The sequence below is a fragment of the Lycium barbarum genome, chromosome 7 (genome assembly GCF_019175385.1).
Source record: "Lycium barbarum isolate Lr01 chromosome 7, ASM1917538v2, whole genome shotgun sequence".
Lineage (NCBI taxonomy): Eukaryota > Viridiplantae > Streptophyta > Magnoliopsida > Solanales > Solanaceae > Lycium > Lycium barbarum.
This window is the reverse complement of record NC_083343.1, coordinates 7,778,827-7,801,156: the sequence shown is the minus strand read 5'-3', so window position 1 is coordinate 7,801,156 and position 22,330 is coordinate 7,778,827. Positions and strand designations below refer to the sequence as shown.

At 35.8% G+C, this 22,330-nt stretch overlaps 1 protein-coding gene and 1 pseudogene across 1 annotated transcript; both read left to right on the top strand.

Moving 5' to 3' along the window:
• The first annotated feature begins 456 nt into the window (after positions 1–456).
• Positions 457–7,881, top strand: LOC132601227 (wall-associated receptor kinase-like 1; annotated as a pseudogene).
• A 9,046-nt stretch (positions 7,882–16,927) lies between these two features.
• LOC132603060 (sugar carrier protein A) lies at positions 16,928–22,032 on the top strand. The gene is made up of 4 exons (XM_060315928.1): positions 16,928–17,222; positions 18,602–18,921; positions 19,682–20,308; positions 21,310–22,032. The coding sequence occupies exons 1-4, from the start codon at positions 17,081–17,083 to the stop codon at positions 21,757–21,759; spliced, it is 1,539 nt and encodes a 512-aa protein (XP_060171911.1). The 5' UTR covers positions 16,928–17,080; the 3' UTR covers positions 21,760–22,032.
• Positions 22,033–22,330: the final 298 nt, after the last annotated feature.

Below are 22,330 nucleotides of genomic sequence, written 5' to 3'. Positions count from 1 at the left end.
GTATCACAAACATACCCAACCTAAATTAGGTCTTTAAAATGATTAAAACATGAGCGAGCATAAGAAGATTCCGAAGAACGTTCATTCACATGGGAAGAGAAAAATAGAAGACAATACAAGAATTTCACTTTCTGTTAGAGAAATTCCAAACAACAGAAACAGCCATCCCATTATACCACGAACCAGTGGCTGAGCCAGGAATTCAAGGAGATTCTAAAGAAAAAAATTATGCCAAGGGCATCCAACAACTTATATATATTCGAAAGAATTCATTTTTGCTATAGTTTTTCAACCCGGGGGGGGGGGGTGTTATCAATTTGCACCCCTCTGCCTCAGCCTACTGTTAAGAACCAAACGCAAACAAAACACGAAAAACATAGAAAAAGAACAGTGAATTAAAAAATTCCACATTCATCCTCTAGATAGTGAAGGTATCTACCAAATCCAATCAAAGAGATGCTGGACCAAGATATTCAATTTACAATGTAAGTTTTAGTTTATGGATTCCACTTGTAAAGTTATTACTTTTTTGTTAGTGGGGAAGCCTTAGGAGCTTCTATTTTAAAAGTAAAATACTTGCAGAAATTGTGCCATTATAAAATATGATTCGGCCAGAGAAAGAGGCAGTAATACATACCAGTATACCATCTGGTCATTTTTTGTTCTTATTGGGCTGCTTTTTAAAGAAACAACACAAGTTTCAGCTACAAGAATATGGTCATCATCAGCAATATTATCTTCATCAAAGCCTGGCTGCCCAGAAAGATGCGGCAACTTAACCATTCCTTATCCATTTGGAATAGGAAAAGGGTGTTACTTCAATGAAGAATTCGAAGTGAGCTGCATTAACAACACTGTTTTTGTAGGTTCTTCTTCTGTGCAAAGCATATCAATGGCCTCCATCACGGTTGCTGTTGCTACAAATCCTGACCCCTATAACAAATCATCCAGAAAGAACATCTACGGTGATGAAACTAATCAGATGTCCAGCAGCGACTATTTCAGTATTTCCAACAAGAATACTATAGTAGCCATTGGATGTGATATTTATGCTTATGTCAAAGATTTAGACATTAGTAGTGGAGATAATATCATCAATGGATGTGCTTCTTTGGGAATAACGGTTGTTGTCAGTCTGCATTTTCGAAAATACCAAGAACTTTCACTGTCGCCATACAAACAATGAACACGGAAAAAACATCGTGGGCATCTAGCAATTGCACCTATTTCTTAATTGTGGAAGAGGGCATTTCTGAGTCTGGCTTCACTCAGTTACTTGGTAAGTGCAAAGAAGATGATTATTATGCAGGATGGATGGCGTTTGACTGGGTAATTGGCAATGTTAGTTGCAACAAAGCCATGAGAAGGCCAAAATATTATGCGTGTAGAAAGAACAATAAGTGTATCAATGACACTACAAGACCTGCTGGGGGATACCGATGCAATTGCTTTCCTGGTTACCAAGGCAACCCTTACCTCCCTCGTGGATGCCAGGGTACTAATTCCCCTGACCATTTCTTTTTTTTATTTTTTGTTTCTAGGATTTAACTTATGTATATTACTATCTCCATCTCAACATATGTATCTTACTTTCATTGTCAGTCTATTTAAAAAAGAACGTCATGTTTCGATACTTAGTAGGTTTTAACTACCGTTATTATCATATTTTATGCTTAAAAATACCCCCTTTAAGGAATGACATGGAATGTTTAAGACCACAAGATTCAAAGGGTACTGTTGGTATGCTATAGGCACCTTTTGTCTAATACCATGAGATCCAAAAGTGAGAGACAACATACCCAGTGTAATCCCACAAGTGGGGCCTAAGAAGGGTAAGATGTACGAGATCCAAAAGTATTCTTTATATTTTTTAAATTCGTGCAAAGTCAAACTAAGGCACACAAAATAAAACAGAGAGAGTAACAATATAACAATATCTTACATAACCAATGTATTTTAACTTGTTTTAGCATGTAATATGTCTTATTTTTAGGTTATTTATCCCTGTTTTTATGGATGATTACTTTTTTAATTTCCACAGACATTAACGAGTGTGCAAGTCCAAAAGGGAAGCATTGTCCCAACAATACTCGGTGAGTTAACACTCCAGGCAGTTTCCTTTGTGAGCCAAATAATGTGAAACACATGCTACCTATACAAATCTCCTTGGGTATCGTATAACTCTCTTCTTTGTCTTTTTCTCCCCCTCTTTTTCCTTTGTTAAGTAAATTCTGCTCTCTATAACTTTTTATTTGAGACAAATTACTCCTTTGAACTGTCAAATAGATTCATGATCCTTTTCATGTCATGATCTAACTAAAAACGCTATAATATTTATTCTAGTTAACTGCTCAAAATTAGAAGCTCAAATTAATATAAGATTTAAAATCACAAAGGGGCCTGGAAAGGCAGGGAAAATAGGAGGAGCACCAGTTCAGGGTGTTATTTGCATCTACAGCACGTCCTCTTATATTCTAAAGATGGATTTATGTTTGTTTTATATGAAATTAGTTTGCTCACAAGCAGGTATTGTAGCAGCAATTACTTTCGTAATCCTAGTAGCACTTTGTCTTTGGCTACGCAAATGGCTCCGGAAAAGGAAAGAAAAGAAAGCTAAACAAAAGTTTTTCAAGAGGAATGGTGGATTGCTTTTGCAACAGCGTCTTTCCTTAAATGGAGAAAGTATTGGTGGCTCTTTGTCAAATCTCTTTTTGAAGGAGGAGTTGGAGAAAGCAACAGACAATTTCAATGAAATTCAAATTCTTGGTAAAGGAGGGCTTGGGACTGTCTACAAAGGAATGTTATCAGATGGAAGCATTGTAGCTGTGAAGAGGTCCAATGCAGTGGATGAAGATCAAATTGACCAGTTTATAATGAGATACTCATTCTCTCCCAAATAAATCACAGACACATTGTCAAGGTACTGTTCACTGAACTAGGCTCTTGCTACCATTTTATTTATAAATGGAAGAAGAGAACAACACAATTCAATGATAAAAGCACCAAAGGGTGTGACCTAGTAATCGATGAAGTGGCTTGAGAACCATGAGGTCTCAGGTTCAAATCTCAACAGAGACAAAAATACTAAGTGATTTCTTCCCATATGTCTTAGCCTTGGTGGACAGCGTTATCTGGTATCTATTGCTATTGCTGGTGGAGGGTGATACGTATCCTGTGGAATTAGTCGAGGTGTGCACAAGCTGGCCCCAACACCAACAACAACAACAACAACAAGCCCAGTATAATCCCACTGTGTGGGGTCTGGGGAGGGTAAAGTGTACGCAGACCTAACCCCCACCTTGAAAGGTAGGGCGGCTGTTTCCGAAAGACCCTCGGCTCAAGAGAGGAGAAAAAGAGAGGAAAAGACAAAAGGTTAGATATGGTCAAACGTATCGAAAACAATATGAAAGCAAGAAATAACAAAACAAGAACGTCATGGTAAAAGGAGTATCAACTGCTATAGATAACTATGAAAATGAAACAATGAAAGTAAATAAGTCATTCGAAACCAACAGATACTCGCAGAAATCAAGATACAAGAAACTATAGAACAACATAATTACTCTTAAGGGAGGATAAACGCGACTACCTACTATCCTTCTACCCTAATATGAGTCCTCCATACCCTCCTATCTAAGGTCATGTCCTCCGTAAGCAGGGAATGCGCCATGTCCTGTCTAATCACTTCCCCCCAATACTTCTTCGGCCTACCTCTACCTCTTCTGAAACCGTCGCTGGCCAACCTCTCGCACCTCCGCACTGGGGCATTTTCATCTCTCCGCATCACATGCACAAACCATCTCAGCCTCGCTTCCCGCATCTTGTCTTCCACTGAGACTATTCCAACCTTGTCTCGGATGACTTCATTCCTAATCCTATCACTCCTAGTGTGCCCACACATCCACCGCAGCATTCTCATTTCCGCCACTTTCATCTTCTGAACATGCGATTTCTTGACTGGCCAACACTCCGCCCCATACAACATAGCTGGTCTAACCACCACTTTGTAGAACTTTCCTTTAAGTTTCGGTGGCACCTTCTTGTCACACAACATTCCGGAGGCAAGCCTCCATTTCATCCATCCCGCACCAATACGATGTGTGACTTCATCATCAATCTCCCCACTTCCTTGTATAATAGACCCAAGATACTTGAAACTATCTTTCTTCTGTATGACCTGGGTGCCAAGCTTCACTTCCACGGCAGCCTCATGTACTATATCACTGAACTTGCACTCCAAGTACTCTGTCTTGGTCCTACTCAACTTGAACCCTTTGGACTCCAGAGTTTGTCTGCAAACCTCTAACTTAGCGTTAACTCCACTGCGAGACTCGTCAATCAGGACTATGTCATCCGCAAATAACATACACCATGGCACCTCACCTTGAATCTGCCGCGTCAATCCATCGATTACCAAGAAGAATAAAAATGGGCTAAGAGCTGATCCCTGATGCAGCCCCATCATCACTGGGAAGTACTCTGAGTCTCCTCCCAAAGTCCTTACCCTGTTTTTGGCCCCATCATACATGTCCTTAATCGCCCTACTGTACGCCACAGGTACACCTTTAGCCTCCAAGCATCTCCATAGCACCTCTCTCGGCACTTTGTCGTATGCCTTTTCTAGGTCGATGAATACCATGTGCAAGTCCCTCTTCCTCTCTCTATATTGTTCCATCAGTCTCCGTACAAGATGAATAGCTTTTGTAGTTGAGCGCCCCGACATGAATCCAAACTGGTTCTCTGAGATAGACACGCCTCTCCTCACCCTCATCTCTACCACCCTTTCCCACACTTTCATAGTGTGGCTTAGCAGCTTGATCCCTCTGTAGTTGTTGCAACTTTGAATGTCGCCCTTGTTCTTGTACAATGGAATCATTGTACTGCATCGCCACTCTTCGGGCATCTTAGTCGTCTTAAAGATGACATTAAAGAGTCGAGTCAACCATTCTAAACCTGCCCTGCCTGCAGTCTTCCAAAATTCCCCCGGAATCTCATCGGGCCCGGTCGCTCTTCCCCTACTCATCCTACGAACAGCACCCTTAACTTCACTAACTTCTTCAACCTTTATATTCCTACAATATCCAAAATCACGACACCTTTCGGAGTACTCCAAATCTCCCAACACAATATCTCTGTCCCCTTCATCGTTTAAGAGTTTGTGAAAGTATGACTGCCATCTCCGTCTAATGAGAGCGTCCTCCACTAGTACCCTACCATCCTCGTCCTTGATGCACTTCACCTGATCCAAGTCACGCGCCTTCCTCTCCCTCGCCTTGGCTAGTCTGTACAACTTCTTATCCCCGCCTTTGTCCTCTAGTTCTGCATACAGGCGTTCAAAAGCTGCTGTCTTTGCCGCCGTAACCGCTAACTTTGCCTCCCTCCTCGCCATCTTGTACAATTCCCTATTCGTTCGCCTCTCTTCATCATCCTTGCTGTTTACCAACTTCGCATACGCCACCTTTTTTGCTTCCACCTTCTCTTGAACTCCTCCATTCCACCACCAGTCCCCTCGGTGCCGACCACGGCTACCCTTCGAGACCCCCAGCACCTCTCTAGCTACTTCCCTAATGCAATTGGCCATCCTATCCCACATATTGGTCGCCTCCCCACTACTCTCCCAGGCTCCCATAGATCTCAGCTTCTCCCCCATCTCCAGTGCACCCGTCATGGTCAAACTCCCCCATTTGATCCTAGGCCTGTCATCCACGACCCTCTTTCTCTTCTTCATCTTGATTTCCAAATCCATCATCAAGAGCTTATGCTGGGTCGTTAAATTCTCACTCGGGATCACCTTGCAGTCTTTACAAAGACTTTTATCATCCTTCCTAAGGAGTAAAAAGTCTATCTGCGTCTTAGCCACCGAACTACGAAAGGTTATCAAGTGCTCCTCCTTCTTCGGGAAACTCGAATTGGCCACTATCAGGCTTTTGCAAAATCCAACAGTGCAACTCCTCCTCCGTTCCTGTCCCCGAAACCACAACCTCCATGCGCATCGTCATATCCCCCTGAAATTGACCCAATGTGCCCATTGAAATCTCCTCCGATGAATAGCTTCTCAGTGGACGGTATACTTCCCATCATCTCGTCCAAATCCTCCCAAAAACGTCTTTTCTCCTCCACGCCCAAGCCCGCTTGCGGCGCGTAAGCACTAATAATGTGCAAAATAGACCCTCCAACAACCAGCTTAATCGTCATCAACCTATCGCTGACTCTCTTAACCCCTACCACCAGTTCTCGTAAGTCATTATCTACTAAAATGCCTACCCCATTTCTATCCCTTGACCTACCTGAGAACCATAACTTATACTCATCCACATCTTGAGCCTTGGATCCTACCCATTTAGTCTCCTGGACATAAGCTATATTGATCCTCCTCTTCTTAAGAATCTTAACTAGTTCGATAGACTTCCCCGTTAGAATCCCAATATTCCAAGACTCTACTCGTAGACTAGAGACTCCCTTAACCCACCTACCCCCTCTAACCCTCACCCCTATCCGAGAACATGACCCTAGTCCACCATCGTCTACCAAAGTCAGTAAAGCAAATATAAACTACTAGATCAGGCAGTAATCAATACTAAAACACAAGTACTAATCTAGATGAAAGTGTAATTACTATGACAAGAACGCAACAAGTAATGCAAGAATGCAAATTAGCAGCAAGGCTAAAATACAAAGACTTTAAAAATAAAAATTTTAAAAAAACCGGAGGTACCAACACCACTGTTATTAAAAAAAACAATTCAAAGATATAAAATCTATATTGCCTAAACAGGATGGAAGATGGAGGTAAATATAAACGCACTAACAATATTAGAAAACCTCCAATACTCTTACAAAATAACACACTAGACTTACACACACATGCGCACACAGAGCTACTACATCAACGCTTGCTCCGATTCACTTCAACCGTGATGAATGAACAATTTAGGATAACTCAATAGTCACTCACCACACCAAAGATAACTCAAAATACAAATGCTTAGCATTTAGTCACAATTTTAACATTTAAGTTAACTATTCCCAACAGGTACTTGGTTGTTGCTTAGAAACTCAAGTCCCACTATTAGTTTATGAGTACATCTCGAATGGATTCACAGAAACCTCAGTCACAGTTCTAACCATACTGTCTCAAAGTCCGAATTGGATGTTCAGATTCTTTCCCACCCAGCAACAATATTAGCGTGGGATAATCGCTTGCAAATTGTTGCAGAAATAGCAGGGGCACTTTCTTACATGCACTGTGCTTCTACTCCCATTCTTCACAGAGATATCAAATCACGCAACATATTACTAGACGAAAATTTTAGAGCAGTGGTTTCTGATTTTGGAATTTCGAGATTTTTGTCTATTGACAAGACTCATTTAACAACACTAGTAAGGGGTACATTTGGTTACATAGCTCCAGAATACTTCCGATCAGGTCAACTTACTGACAAATGTGATGTCTATGCCTTCGGTGTAATTCTTGCTGAGCTTCTAACAAGTCAAAGAGCTGTCTCTTCAAGCGAAATAGAAGATCCAGGTTTGGCCATACGTTTCACATTATCATTGAAACAAAATCGTATAATTGAGATTGTAGATCCTGAAATTGTAAAAGAAGTTGAGGATGAACATGTGATTCTTGCTGTGGCCAAGCTTGCCAAGAGATGCTTAAATTTTAATGCAAGGAAAAGGCCATCCATGAAGGAGGTGGCAGCTGAACTTGACCGACTAGGGAATATGAGGCAAGATATGCCTCATACTGAGCGTTTTCAAGATAACATTTCTCCAAAAAGTGAAAGTTCATGTAGCAATGCTTCTGATTGTATAGAAGAAGATAATCAGAACTCAGGGTCTCACAATGAGATGCATTATGACGGAAAGGAAACTTTGTAACTTTTATAACTTCAAATTTTATCTCTTGTAACGTTTAAGTAATTGCACGTACAGACCCATAATCTAATGAAGATTTAACACGACTGCATTAATATTTAAGTTGTTGTAAATATGATGAAACTTTTTGTTATGATTTTCTTTTATTATCCTTTATTACAGGGCTGTTCATGGGTTTGCTTCAGTTTTCATCAAAACCAAAACCAAACCAACTATCTACCTTTTTCGGTTCGGTTTTTTTCTTCTTGGCAAATGAAATACCAATCCAATTCATTCAATTCAATCTATCAGAGTTATGGATAAACTTTTCCATAAGTTAATGTATGTTTAGCTTTTTGGGTTTCCTCGAACACCTCTATAGTTTAAGCTTCCAATCTAACTTTTGAAATAGACTGTATGAGCCAGAGTAATGATCAAAACAAAGTACCATGAAAGGACTCAGAATTAGCGATTGAAAAATTGTGCAGAAAACTAATTTATGAGTCAAATGAAATTCATGTTATTCCTTATCCAAGTGATACGTTCAGATGGTATGATTTCAAGGTATCGGATAGATTTTCTATTGAGTTTAATTAAAGTGTAGACAACATATTTTCTTTTTATTTCAAGTTATATCTATGGCCCCACATAATTTGTTAATATGATTTTTTTGGTTTATTATATTTTTACCTTAGCCCGTTTCTTTTTGCATTGGTGATGGATGAATTAACGTGGCATATCCAAGGTGAGGTGCCATGCGTACGCTATTTGACGATGACATTTTGATTGACGAGCTCGTGGAGGACTTAACGCTAAGCTGGACGTCTGGAGATAAACCCTGGAGTCAAAAGGGTTCAGGTTGAGCAGGACCAAAACTGAATACTTGGAGTGCAAGTTCAGTGACGGAACGCACTGGTATGGAAGTGAGGCTTGATACCCAAGCAGATGGGAGATTGGTGATGATGTCACACATCGCATTGGTGCAGGGTGGATGAAATGGAGGCTCGCATCAGGAGTCTTGTGTGATAAGAATGTGCCTCCAAAACTTAAAGATAATTTCTACAGAGTAGTGGTTAGACCGACTCTGTTGTATAAAGTGGAGTGTTGGCAGTCAAGAACTCTCACGTCCAGATGATGAAAGTTGCGGAAATAAGGATGCTAAGATGGATGTGTAGGCATACAAGGAGAGAAAAGATTAAAAATGAAGATATCTGGGACAAGGTGGGAGTGGCCTCGGTGGAGGGCAAGATGCGGAAAGCGAGGCTGAGATGATTCGGGCATAAGAAAAGGAGGTGCACAGATGCCTCAGAGGTGTGAGAGGTTGGCTATGGATACTTTCGGGAGAGATAGAGGTAGGCCGAAGAAGTATTTGGTAGAGGTGATCAGACTAGACATGGCGCTTCTTCAACTTACCAAGGACATGACCTTAGATAGGAGGTTATAGAGGACACGGATTAGGGTAGAAGGCAGTTGAACGTTGTCTCTGAGTTTATTGTCCGCTTAGTTATCAGTACCAATAATAGTAGTACTATTCTCATGTTCTTCAATTTCTCTTACTATCGGTGATTCTTGTACTACGGTTATTGTATTCTTTTGCTGTTATTACTGCCACAATGCTTTTCTTTTTATTTTCCATGCTTTCCGAACTACTTTGATATGCTTTCTCCGAGTGTGGGGTCTATCGGAAACAGAATCTCTACCGACCAAGGTAGGGCTAAGGTCTACGTACACTCTACCCTCCCCGGATCCCACTTGTGGGACTACACTGGGTATGTTGTTGTATCTTTTGCCATTATAACTCTGCCTATACGAAGAGGATAACCAGTTTCAATTCAGCTAACATTTAGCGTTAATGTAGTCTAACTATGATAAGTTATACACCGAAAGGATATATAGGGTTCCTATATCCGACCGCAGCTAGTTTGAAACTGAGGTGTAACTGATTTCTGATTCACTACAAATTGATATGAAGTCAGAAAAAGAAAACTATTTTCTTTCGTGAGTTAATTATGTGCCCTTAGGGTGAGGCTCTTTCCCGGGGTGAACGCAGGATGCTTCATGCACCGGGCTGCTCTTTTATAGTTCGAAATGATATGCCCTCCAACCAACTCCAAAATACTGTATTAAATATCTGTACTAACGAATACCCCGCGGTGATCACCACCACCTGTATTATACTTGAAGTTTCAGTTAACCAGAAACATCTCAATGATAGACATTCTCAATTGGAAAATGAAAAACTCAAATACAGTCCAAAGAAAGTGCAATGCTATAGTCACAGTGAAATATCCTTCATAAAGCTAAACAATTCATTCAGACACTGTAACAAACACCTTATGGGCATCCATTATGAATTAACATGCAGTGAAACACCCTTCACGAAGCTAAAGAATTTCATTCAGACACTTAAAACAAACACCTTACGAGCTACCATTTCAAGATGACAGTGAAATTTCCTTCCCAAGGCTAAAGAATTCTTTCAGACACTTTAACAAACACCTTACGGGCAACCATTTTTCCTGATCGCTTACACAGATTCAATCCACATATAAAAATCACAATTTCAGACTTTGGAATGAAATTACACAGACAAATGTGAAGAAATTTCATACCTGGAATTTAAAAGAGCATCCAGGTACACAAAGGTATAGCTGTTTGTCCAGGTTATCACACGAGACAACTTTAAATTTCTACAGTAAGCTTTTCTCCAAGTGACACTTATGTTATTGAAATATATATATATATATATATATATAATTGTAAAAAAAAAAAAAAAACAGTTTGAACTAACACTTCTTCACGAGTTTTACCTCCCACTATCAGCTGCCATATGAATTATCAACACGTAATATATTTCCTACCTGAACTATAAAAGAGTTAATGGAAAAAAAAAAGTACTTGAACATGTAATATATTTCAAATAATTTTTTGAAACAGCTCATGAGACTACCTTTCTTCTATTTGAAAGGTTAAATGATTGTCAAATGGAGACAAATACTTTCTTGATTATAGAAGACACGACCAAATAATTTTTTGAAGCGGCTCATGCGATTGTCTTTCTTCTATTTGAAAGGTTAAATGTCGGTAAGAGAAAAATAAGAGTCTTCTTGATTACAGAAGATCAAATAATATTTGAAGCAATTTAACTTTCAACCATGAGAAATGTGGAGCTTTATCTCAAGTGTGCTGCATGTACACACAAAATAAATTAAGGTAACTAATTTTCTTTCTTCTTTTGTTCCTCTTTCTTTTTCTTTCCTTTTTGGTGGTTTTGCGGTAATATTGGTATATGAATAATTAGTAAAGAGAGACCATATGGTAACAAATATAAAATGAGTTATGGGGGTTAACCGTTGTTAGAAAGGTTATTTTAGTTAAATAAATATTAACCACTAGATCTAAAAATGGGCAACTGTCACTAAATTAAAAGCGCACTGGAGGCACTGGAGGTGAGCCGCTCCCCCTTATTTATATGGAGTATTAATAAATCATTTAAATTTGTATGAATATTTTATTGTGAACCCAGTTATTATCGTATATTAATATGAGATTGATATTAAAATTCATAAACTTCAAATCTTAAATTCGTCTTTGCATCAGTCCTCTTTGCAACTTGCAAGAATTAGTCCTCTCATCACCATTAATATGAAAAATGTAAAGTCTAAAGATTGTGAAATGCATTTATTTCGATAATGACACAGCATAACATTTATGACTCACCAAACTAAAAAGAAAATGAGTTTCATTAATCAAGGTTACCAAACTTGACACAATGAAGAATGAGTCTCCAAATTCATCTCAAAATAAGGAGAAAAACCAGCAAGATGAAAGACTACTATTTTCCCACTTCAATGATTCTCATTACAAACCTAATCTGGTTTTACATGTCCACGATATAGCTATGACAAAAGATTGATCAATCAAAATCGAATGACCTTAGAAATTTAGGAATGCATTTCCTGATTTCTCTATCTACCTTCTATTTAAAACGTAAATGTCCGTCACAAGGGAATTAAGCATTTTCTTGAATATAGAAGATCAAATAATTTTTGAAGCAATTGATGCGACTATACTACCTTTTCCTATTTAAAAGGTAAATGGTCGTCACATGGAGACAAGTGCTTTCTTGAATACAAAAGATCGAATAATTCTTGAAGCAACATAATAGTATGACTATCTTTGTTCTTCTATTTGAAAGGTTAAATGTCCGTCAGGATACAAGTGCTTTCTTGATTACAGAAGACGATCAAATAATTTTTTGAAACCGTTCATGAGATTATTTTTCTTCTATTTGAAAGGTTACATGCTTGTCACAGCGTGACAAATACTTTCTTGATTACAGAAGACGACCAAATAATTTTTTGAAGCGGCCGATGCGACTATCTTTCTTCTATTTGAAAGATTAAATGTCCGTAAGAGAAAAAAAAGTGTTTTCTTGTTTACAGAAGATCAAATAATATTTGAAGCAATTTAACTTTCAACCATGAGAAATGTGGAGCTTTATTTCAAGTGTGCTGCATGTACACACAAAATAAATTAAGGTAACTGTAGTTTTCTTTCTTCTTTTGTTCCTTTTTTTTTTTTTTTTTTTTTTTTTCTCTTGCCTTTTGGTGGTTTTGTGGTAATATTGGTGTATGGATAATTAGTAAAGAGAGACCATATCGTAACAAATGGAAAATCAATTATGCCTTTTTTTTTTCACAAACAAAAATAGTTTCTACTTCATTAAGGACATCATATGATCAAAGAAATGAGCAACGTCGTTTACCATCCAACTTGAGCACATCCATCTCCTAACATGGACCAAAGAAACGTCAAACTTAGCCCCGTACAACCCTGTTATATCCCTTATTGGTTATGCAAGAGTTTTAAAATAATTTTTTATTGGTCCTGAGCTACTAATCTCTAAAAAATAGTTAAGACTGTTGATGGTATATATTTTTAAAAAATTTGGAATTATTATTCGAATTTGGTCTATCAGAAACAACCTCTCTACCTCTTAAGATAAGAGTAAGGTCTGTTTATACTCTAATCTCTTTAGACCCTACTTATGAAATTACACTAGTTATGTTATTGTTGTTGTAACTATTATTCGGATTTGAATGGTTCACTGAACTAAAAGCTGTATAATTAGTGAACAATATAATGTCTACTGCGTTATTAGGAACAATTATGTTAAAGATTTTAAAAGTAAGAAAATTTATCGCATAAAATGAGACAAGATACATGATAAATCATTATTTGAACATTGATCATTGTCACCCCGCAGCCACAATAAGCAGAATGGATATTTTAGCATACTAGCTCTTATTTCTCTTTAGGGAAAATATAAAAGTTGTCCCCTAAACTTATTGTTATACAAAATATTGAAAGATGACATCTAACTAATTTAGTCCCTTTTTTTTTTTTTTTTTTGCATTTTTCATGCCATTCCCGCCCCGTAAAGAAATTACTGTCAAATCTCTCTATAATAACATTATTTGTCTCGATAGTTTTAAATTGCTATAGCGAAATATTGTGACACAAACTACTATATCATACCATGAAAGACCGGTTTCACATAAAACAAAGTTGTTACATTGAAATATTATCATAGAGGATGATTTTTAGTGTCACATCATCAGTACTCAGGGTAATTATTTTACTTCAAATAATAAATTACGTAAATTAATTTATGGATAAATTTAAGGAATAACTTGTGTATTTTTTCTTTTCTTTAATTTGCTATATACTTGGTCAGACATTGGAAGGAGCAAATAGTGGATCATCCACTTACTGAATCACCAGTTCTAAAGTAAGAATGCTCACCACTTACCTGGCAACAGAATCTTGTTATTTTAATTATTTTTATTTAAAATGTATATACGCTCAGTTCAGTTGAAAATTTTATACAATCAATACAATTAATTACTTTGCTGAAGATTGTTTATACTTTCCTAGTTTCCAATGTTATCCATCCACGTTAACAAAAATAGTTAGTTGTCATCATCTTTACTCTTTAGTAATTTGACTGCAATATTTTCTTTGTAAATTGTTTCAAAAATTGTGCATATATTTTTTTTTCAAAAAATGAGGAACACCTTTATACGTATAAATTTTTTTTATGGTTTATATGATTGTATATAAGAATAATGTAATGTATTAAAAAACAAAAAAAAAATAATAAAAAAAATATATATATATATATATATATATATATATATATATATATATATATATATAAAGCTCAGTTTCATTAGTCTAGTTTTGTCTAGTCTTAGTAGGTTTCTAGCTTTGAAAATGAGTCTTTAAACTCTCTTAGTAATCTTTTAAGAGGGACAAAAAAAGCATTTATCTTATATTTTCTAGCTTCATCGGCTAAAAAGATAATTCTTATGCATCAATTATTAGCCCAAAAAATAGGAATAAGCGGCGGTTTTTTTGTTGCTAAACATCAAAATATTTCGCTAATTTTATTTATGACTGGTTGGTGATGAATTGTAGAAGCTATGAACTATTTAACTGCAAATTTCGTAATTAACTTTAATTTTTTTAGTGAATAAAAACTATCAATTTATTTTATTGTCTCAGTCAGGAAAGATTGATAAAATAAGATGGAAGATATACTGTAATTAATTAGGATGTCATGTGTGGAACACTCAAATCTGACCAAACTACAAGTATCCCACCAAAAATATCCCATGCATTAAATTTGGGCATAGATAGATTTAGCCACGTAATACCATGTTACTAGGCATCATCACAACTTCACAAGTCCTACACGCAATAAATAACCAAAATATTCAAAAGAAAAATATCTCTAATGTCTCTGTGGGACCCACCTAAAGCTACCACTTGCAACATTTGAAGTGATATGATTTTGAACAAATATAAGTGCCGTTTCAATTTAAGTGGCTTACTTTTATCAAAAGAATGCATTTTTTATAGGGAAAATGGTCAAAATTGCCCCTCTACTTAAGGAAAAGGGCTAAAAATATTCCCCGTTATAAACTTGGGTTAACAATAACCACCACCCCCTTCCTCCCTTTTAAAATTTTCAAATATACGCCTATCTTAACGGAAATTCTCAAATCTCTCAAAATAACCTGATTTTATTTTTAAACCCGCTTTATTTAAACGACGACCTAACTACATAAAAAAATCTCATATGCGATCAACTTGTTCCCGAGTCCTACATCCGAAGCCACTAGGACAGGAACGGGCAATCCATATGGGTTTTTTATTTGGTTGGGTCGGGTTTAAAAATGAAATTGAGTTATGTTGGGATTTCTGTTAAGACAGGGATATATTTGAAAATTTTAATGACGTGAGGGGTATCTTTGACCCAAATTTATAATAGACGATACTTTTAGTTCTTTTCCTAAAGTAGAGGGGTATTTTTTATATTAAGTAAACTTTTCAATTTCAACATTCTATATGAAAAGTTTAAGATCACAAGTTTTAAAGGACTACTCATATTTTTAATTTGAAATCACAAGATTTAAAATTTTCATTTTATTTTTTAAACTTTCAATTAAATTAAGATACTTAAATTGAGACGAGACCAAGGAAATAGAAAAACTTCCAATCTTGGATGGACCACGTTTTCCGTATCAACATATCTTTCTAGCTATGATACGTAATTCTTGTCCTTTTCCCCAATTCCACTTTCATTTTTTTTATATTTAACTTATGATTCTATTAGTTTTTCTAAATATTATATTGTACTATTTATTTATTTTTACTTGTTCAGCGTATTAAAAAAAAAAATTACTTATTTATTTTATCAAATCAAGAGAGAATTAATTATTTTTCAATTTTATCTTTATCACTAAATAACTAATTATCAAACTTATTGTAGTACAAGTAGTAGAATAAACACTAAATTATTGATTTTTTAAGGAAAGTGCAAAATGAAGGACAAGTAAACGGGACAAATAGAGTACTAGTATCATTTAACTTGGCTTACTTTTTTTATGGATGATTATCTTACTTATTTTTCAGGTGATTTAAATGTGTAGAAATTCGTTTACATTACCAGTATATTAAAAGTTATAGACCCATTTTTAATTTCAGTCATGTGATTTTCTTTTCCCCCTTTCTCTGCGGTGCTTAGCTAGATGAAACTTCCAGGTACCAAACTTGCAGTGAGCTAAAAAATCAAGGACCTGAAAAAAAATTAAAATATGAAGGACCTGAAAAAAGAAAAAAAAAAAGAGTAACAACTTTTTTATCTTCAACGTCACTTCATTTATTTTTTCGCTGCTATCATCAACTAGCTATATATGCAAATTTTTATCACATGTTTACAGATTGGCCATTTTCTTGGTTAAGTCAAAAATGGTAGACATGGAATCATTACCAATCACCACACAGATGAGACAACTAAATGAGGAGTCAGCTAGAGCAAAAATGTATCAGTCGAAGTACTTAGCACTTACAATCCCAATTGGTACCAAAAAGGTAAATTTCCTTTTCTCTTCATATATGTGTTTTTAAATAAAGCTTATAGTGGACAGAGAGAGTATTTCTTTACTTTATTCAAGTGAAGCTGAACAAGTACTCCCTCCGTCCAACCCCAATTATGTGACACTTCACTTCTCAAGTTAAAATATATTTTTAATCATATTTAATATGAGAAGACCGACATCTTATAAGTAGTATTTTATCTCTGGTTTTTGAATACCTAAATTTTATTTAAAATATTAAATCGATTTGATTTAATTTAGCTTTAAAGATGAGTCAAATTAACTCTCGATTAGTGATCACATAAATCGAAACAATTCTTCGTCCCAATTTATATGACATCTTTTTTTTTTTTTTTTGTCCTAAAAAGAATGTCATTTTTCTATAATTAAAAATAAGTTAATTTTAAAATTTTACTTTTATTCTTAATAAAATGATTTATAACCACACAAATATCGATTGTCTGAGATTTGTTGTGACCAAACAATGACAACAACCTGCCTAGTGTGGTCCCACAAATTTTAAATTAAAGTCTTCCTATCCTTTTTAAATTTTGTGTACAAAATAAATTATGATGGAGCATACTTTTCCAAGATTTTTCACCTTTTTTCATTATATATGTTAATGGTTTGTTATTGAAAAGGTACTGTTCAAGTCTCAGACACATAAATAAAGTGAAAAAGGGAACATAGAAAGAAAGGTGTACATATTTTATGAAGGTGTTTCATTAAGAAAAAATTGCTGCTCTTTGCTTCACTGTTTTGCCAAGAAATTGAAGATGGCAGGAGGAGTTGCTCCAATTGGTGTAACCAAAGAAAGAGCTGAAAATTACAAAGGAAAACTCACACTTTATGTAATTATAGCCTGTATTGTTGCTGCTGTTGGTGGATCACTCTTTGGATATGACATTGGAATTTCAGGTGATATATTATTCTTTCATAATAATAATTCTTAAAAAGTTGTTAAAACAGTAATTTTCCTGTAGCTTTGTATAGTTCTTTTTCTGAGTGATGATTATATGAATATACTAAGAAGAGTTATAAAGTGATGATGATGAAATGTAGAAAAGCAACTCAAAAAGGGGCTAAAAAGAACTATTCCTTTTCCTTTTGTATAGTTCTTTCTCTGAGTGATGATTATATGAATTATGAATATGCTAAAAAGAGTTATAAATTGATGATGATGTAGAAAAGCAACTAAAAAGGGGGCTAAAAAGAACCTTTTTTTAATTCTTTTTCTTTTTTGCTATGGGGAAGGATGAAGGAATAATCACGGATATGTTGTTCGGATTTTTTAAAAATGTCACCGCACCCCTACCAAATCTTTCAAAAAATACATGTTTTAAGGATTTGAGCAATGAGTTACACTCACACCTTTAAAGAGTGCTAAAAAGAACTTTTCCTTTTTCTTTTTGCTGTTGGGAAGGAGGGATATCTAGAACTGGAAGAAAGACGAGGGAATAATTACTCATATTTTGTTTGGATTTTTCATAAATGCCAGCATACTCAAATCATCCAGAAATTTCATTTTTTTTATGGATTCGATACAAGTGCAGCGACATTTTAGACGATCAGAGCAATGAATTACACCCACCCCACTTCAAGAAGAAGGGGCTATTGATAGCTATGACTATTCCAGTTAGTCTCTGGAACTTGTTGAACTTCCAGGATTTTCAAAGAAAACAAAGACTATACTAATGATAATGGTAAAAGTATCAGAGATTAATCTTCCCTTTCGAAAAAAAGATTTCTAAGATGAAGGGTAGAGGAATTCAGGTTGTTATAATGTTTATGGATTCTCAACTTAAAGTGTAAACATACTACTACATCATTATTGTTGAGTTGGACATTCATCCAATTTTTTCACCTTTTTGGATTCTTTGGAATTTCTTTTCCTGTCCCTGCTGGTTTCACAATGCCGGTATATCAATATATCTTATCTGTCTCTCCAGAAAAAGGAATATATCCGGAAAAGATCTCAAGTTCAATTCATTTTTTCCTCTCCACCCGGACCAACACACTGATTCAGTGTCTTAGATTTGGCCTAAATTCCTTGCGTCGACCATTCCATTTATATATATACAAGCCTGAAAATGCACATGAAATTCTTTTTGATAACAGGTGGTTATGACACGCGAACACGAGACATCTTCCTCCTCCTTTACCATGTTGCATTGTACGACCATGTTATCTAAAAGTTTAAACATGTCAGAGAAGACAAACTTTTATGTACTTAATTATATCTTCAACGATTATTCTATACCTGCTTGCCTCACTAACTACTGCATGTAACACAACAGGGGGAGTGACATCAATGGATGAATTTCTTCGTAAATTCTTCCACTCGGTGTACCAAAAGAAGCAGCACGTCCACGAAAACAACTATTGCAAGTACAATAACCAAGTTCTTGCTGCATTTACCTCGTCTTTATACTTAGCTGGTTTAGTTGCATCTCTGGTAGCATCTCCTATCACAAGGAACCATGGACGTCGTGCAAGTATAATATGTGGTGGCGTTAGTTTCTTTGTTGGAGCAATTCTTAACGCTTCTGCTATCAACCTTGGCATGCTTCTTTTCGGACGAATTATGTTAGGCGTTGGCATTGGCTTTGGCAACCAGGTGATTCCCCTTGAGATTTATTTATCACATGCTCCTGTTCTGTTATCTGTATACAACAATAACTAGGCCTCAGTCCCAAGCAAGTTCAGATCTTTTATATTTATATGAATCCTTACTGACCATGTTGGACATATTCAATTATTTGTACAAAAAGAAAAAAAGAAGGGGATTTATCCTGTCACATGCTCCTATAATGGTATTTGTACAATAATAATTGTGTGATATGTCTCAATCTCATGCAAGTTGGGGACGGCTATATAAACACCCATTGACCTTGTTGGTTATATTCTGTTATTTGCACAAAAGATTAAAAAAATGGATTTAGCTTATATGTACTTTATCTTCCAAAAGGTAGATTGCTTTAAAGAATTTTCTCGAATCACATATGTTTTCTTCTTGTAAGACTGGAGGAAATGAATGTATGACATTGAAAAAAAAAATCAATCAAATCACACCATTTCTCTGTAATAGGTGTTTGCCTCTGTCTCCCAGCAAATTTTTACAGTATCGGCGCATTTTAACATGTTATAGCAGGTAACATGACTTAATTTTCCGGCGTACTGATGGACAATTACCTCTAGTTATCTTTTAGATAATCTAATCATGCATAAATTCTTCTTTATTTTCAGTGTATACAAGTTAAACTCATAGAAAGTTACTGCTATATATTTGCCATGATACCTAGTTAGATCATTCAACATAAACTCTAGTATGGGAATTTTTTTAGATAAATGTTTTAATTTTGTGTCACTGCTTGAAGGCAGTTCCATTATATTTATCAGAGATGGCACCAGCACACCTAAGAGGATGCCTGAACATGATGTTTCAATTAGCAACAACACTTGGAATCTTCACAGCTAACATGGTAAACTATGGAACACGTAAACTCCATCCATGGGGATGGAGACTTTCGTTAGGCCTAGCAGCAGTACCGGCTTTTGTAATGACAGTTGGAGGCCTGCTTCTTCCCGAGACGCCAAACAGCTTAATTGAACAAGGAAATAAAATAAAAGGAAGACGAGTTTTAGAGAAGATACGGGGAACTGAGGATGTAGATGCAGAATTTGAAGATATGGTGGATGCTAGTGAATTGGCATGTTCGATTAAGCATCCGTTTAGAAATATTTTGAAAAGGAGGAATAGGCCACAGTTAATTATGGCGATTTTGATGCCGACTTTTCAGATACTTACAGGGATTAACATCATACTATTTTATGCCCCTGTATTGTTTCAGAGCATGGGGTTTAAAAGAACGGCCTCTCTTTATTCCTCTGCTTTGACTGGTGCAGTTCTTGCTTCATCTACAGTTGTGTCGATGGCTATAGTCGATAGATGGGGTCGGCGAATTCTGCTTATTGCCGGTGGAATCCAAATGATCACCTGCCAGGTAAAGATCTTCTAGTTATTCGATCCACATTTTTGTGTCCCGATTGATTGCCAGCATAAAACTAGTCAATTTCTGAAGAATCCTCATAATAAAGAACAAGGAAATACATCAATAAAGCAAGGCAAAAAAAAAAAAAAAACTAGTATGCATGTCTATATTGCCAATACTTATTAGTCATTATCAGTAATCTAATTCATATATGAAACAAGCACTCTGATCTAACTACATGCAAAAATTACAAAACAAACCAAACTTACATAATCTTAGTGTAAAGCAGTAAAGATCTTCTATTCTGAACTTAGTAAAGAATATTCAATAACATTTGTTAAAGAACTGCATATTGAATACATATCAAGCAGCTTTTCTTCCATATATATATATCGGGGAAGGATTTAACTTATATACACCGATAATGTAAAGTTTTTCTACATATCAGTGAATTTTTGTAGCAGGTAAACTACCTTATTATATATATATATATATATATATATATATATATATATATATATATATATATATATCGGGGAAGGATTTAACTTATATACACCAATAATGTAAAGTTTTTCTACATATCAGTGAATTTTTGTAGCAGGTAAACTACCTTATTTTCCAGGTTACTACTCCCACTTTTGTGGATTGTTACCTGAAGTTCTTTTCGTAAGGGAAGAAAATTGCCTAAGGAATATAAATCTATGCAAACTAACCAAATCTTTGGGGAAGGATGGTGGGGCAGATTGACCTTTTCCCTTCTACTTTCAAAAGCAAAAAAGACTCATCATTCTGATCGTGACCAAACCTGAACAAGCCTTTTGCCTTGATTCATAATCAAGAAAGATGGGATCTAAAGGCACGCAATTCTTGATCTTTCTAGAAGTATGAAGGACATCGATCTTTCTCGTTGTGTAGTTATCTATTAGGAGTAAAAGTTCTTCCGCACTGTCAGTGTATAGAAGTTATATTCATCGGTAGATCATAGGAAGATAACTTGCTTTCCTTTACAGGTTATTGTTGCCATAATCTTGGGACTCAAATTTGGTAGTGACAAGGAGCTTACAAGAGTTTACTCAATTATAGTAGTGGTTTTTATCTGCCTATTTGTAGCTGCCTTTGGATACTCATGGGGTCCACTTGGCTGGACAGTGCCAAGTGAAATTTTCCCCTTAGAGACAAGATCTGCAGGCCAAAGCATCACAGTGACTGTGAATTTGTTCTTCACTTTTGCAATAGCACAATCTTTCCTCTCACTTTTGTGTGTTATGAGGTTCGGTATTTTCCTCTTTTTCTCCGGTTGGATTACTGTCATGACAATCTTCATCTACCTCTTCTTGCCCGAAACGAAGGGTGTTCCTATCGAAGAGATGATGCGCCTTTGGGAAAAGCATTGGTTTTGGAAGAAAATTGTCTCGGAGGATCAACAAGCTAACAACACCAATGGACTCAATCATGCTTAACTAACAGAAGTACATTTTTAACAATGTGAAAGGAGATCAGAGAAATCGATCTTGTTCATGTAGAATTTTGGTCTTCTATATATATGTAGAAGTGTTTAATTTTAAGAAGAGCCACCCGCGCCAAAGATTAACTAGTGGCGAATTCAAAATTTATACGTTGTGGGATTCTAAGTTGCGAGAGTTGGTAGTTTTAAAGTGTATGATTAATTCTACTTGTACTTGTTTCCTGCACATATATATGAGGTTAATTCTACACCAAAAACATTGGGTTCTGCTGAACTCGCAAACCTATTGTTGGATATGTTGACAAAGATAAATATCTTTAATATAGCTAAGATTATTGAGAGAGACAATATCACACTTGCACCGTAACTCCAAAAATTAGACAAAATAGATGAGCTTACTTGTTTCAAGGATAGCCATATACTGTTGTACTACTCCATGTGTTTCAATTTATAAGTTTATTTTCCTTTTCAATTTATTTCAAAAAGAATGTCACTTTCTATATTTGGTAATACTTTTTTTAACATCATAAGATTGAAATGACATTTTGATATATTATGGACCTCAT

What these genes read in the sequence shown, in the direction of transcription:
- LOC132603060 (XM_060315928.1), top strand. Translation starts at nt 17,081, where the DNA reads ATGGCAGGAGGAGTTGCTCCAATTGGTGTAACCAAAGAAAGAGCTGAA. An exon ending in ATATGACATTGGAATTTCAG is followed by an intron (nt 17,223 to 18,601) that starts GTGATATATTAT and finishes GTAACACAACAG; the next exon opens with GGGGAGTGACATCAATGGAT. An exon ending in GCATTGGCTTTGGCAACCAG is followed by an intron (nt 18,922 to 19,681) that starts GTGATTCCCCTT and finishes CACTGCTTGAAG; the next exon opens with GCAGTTCCATTATATTTATC.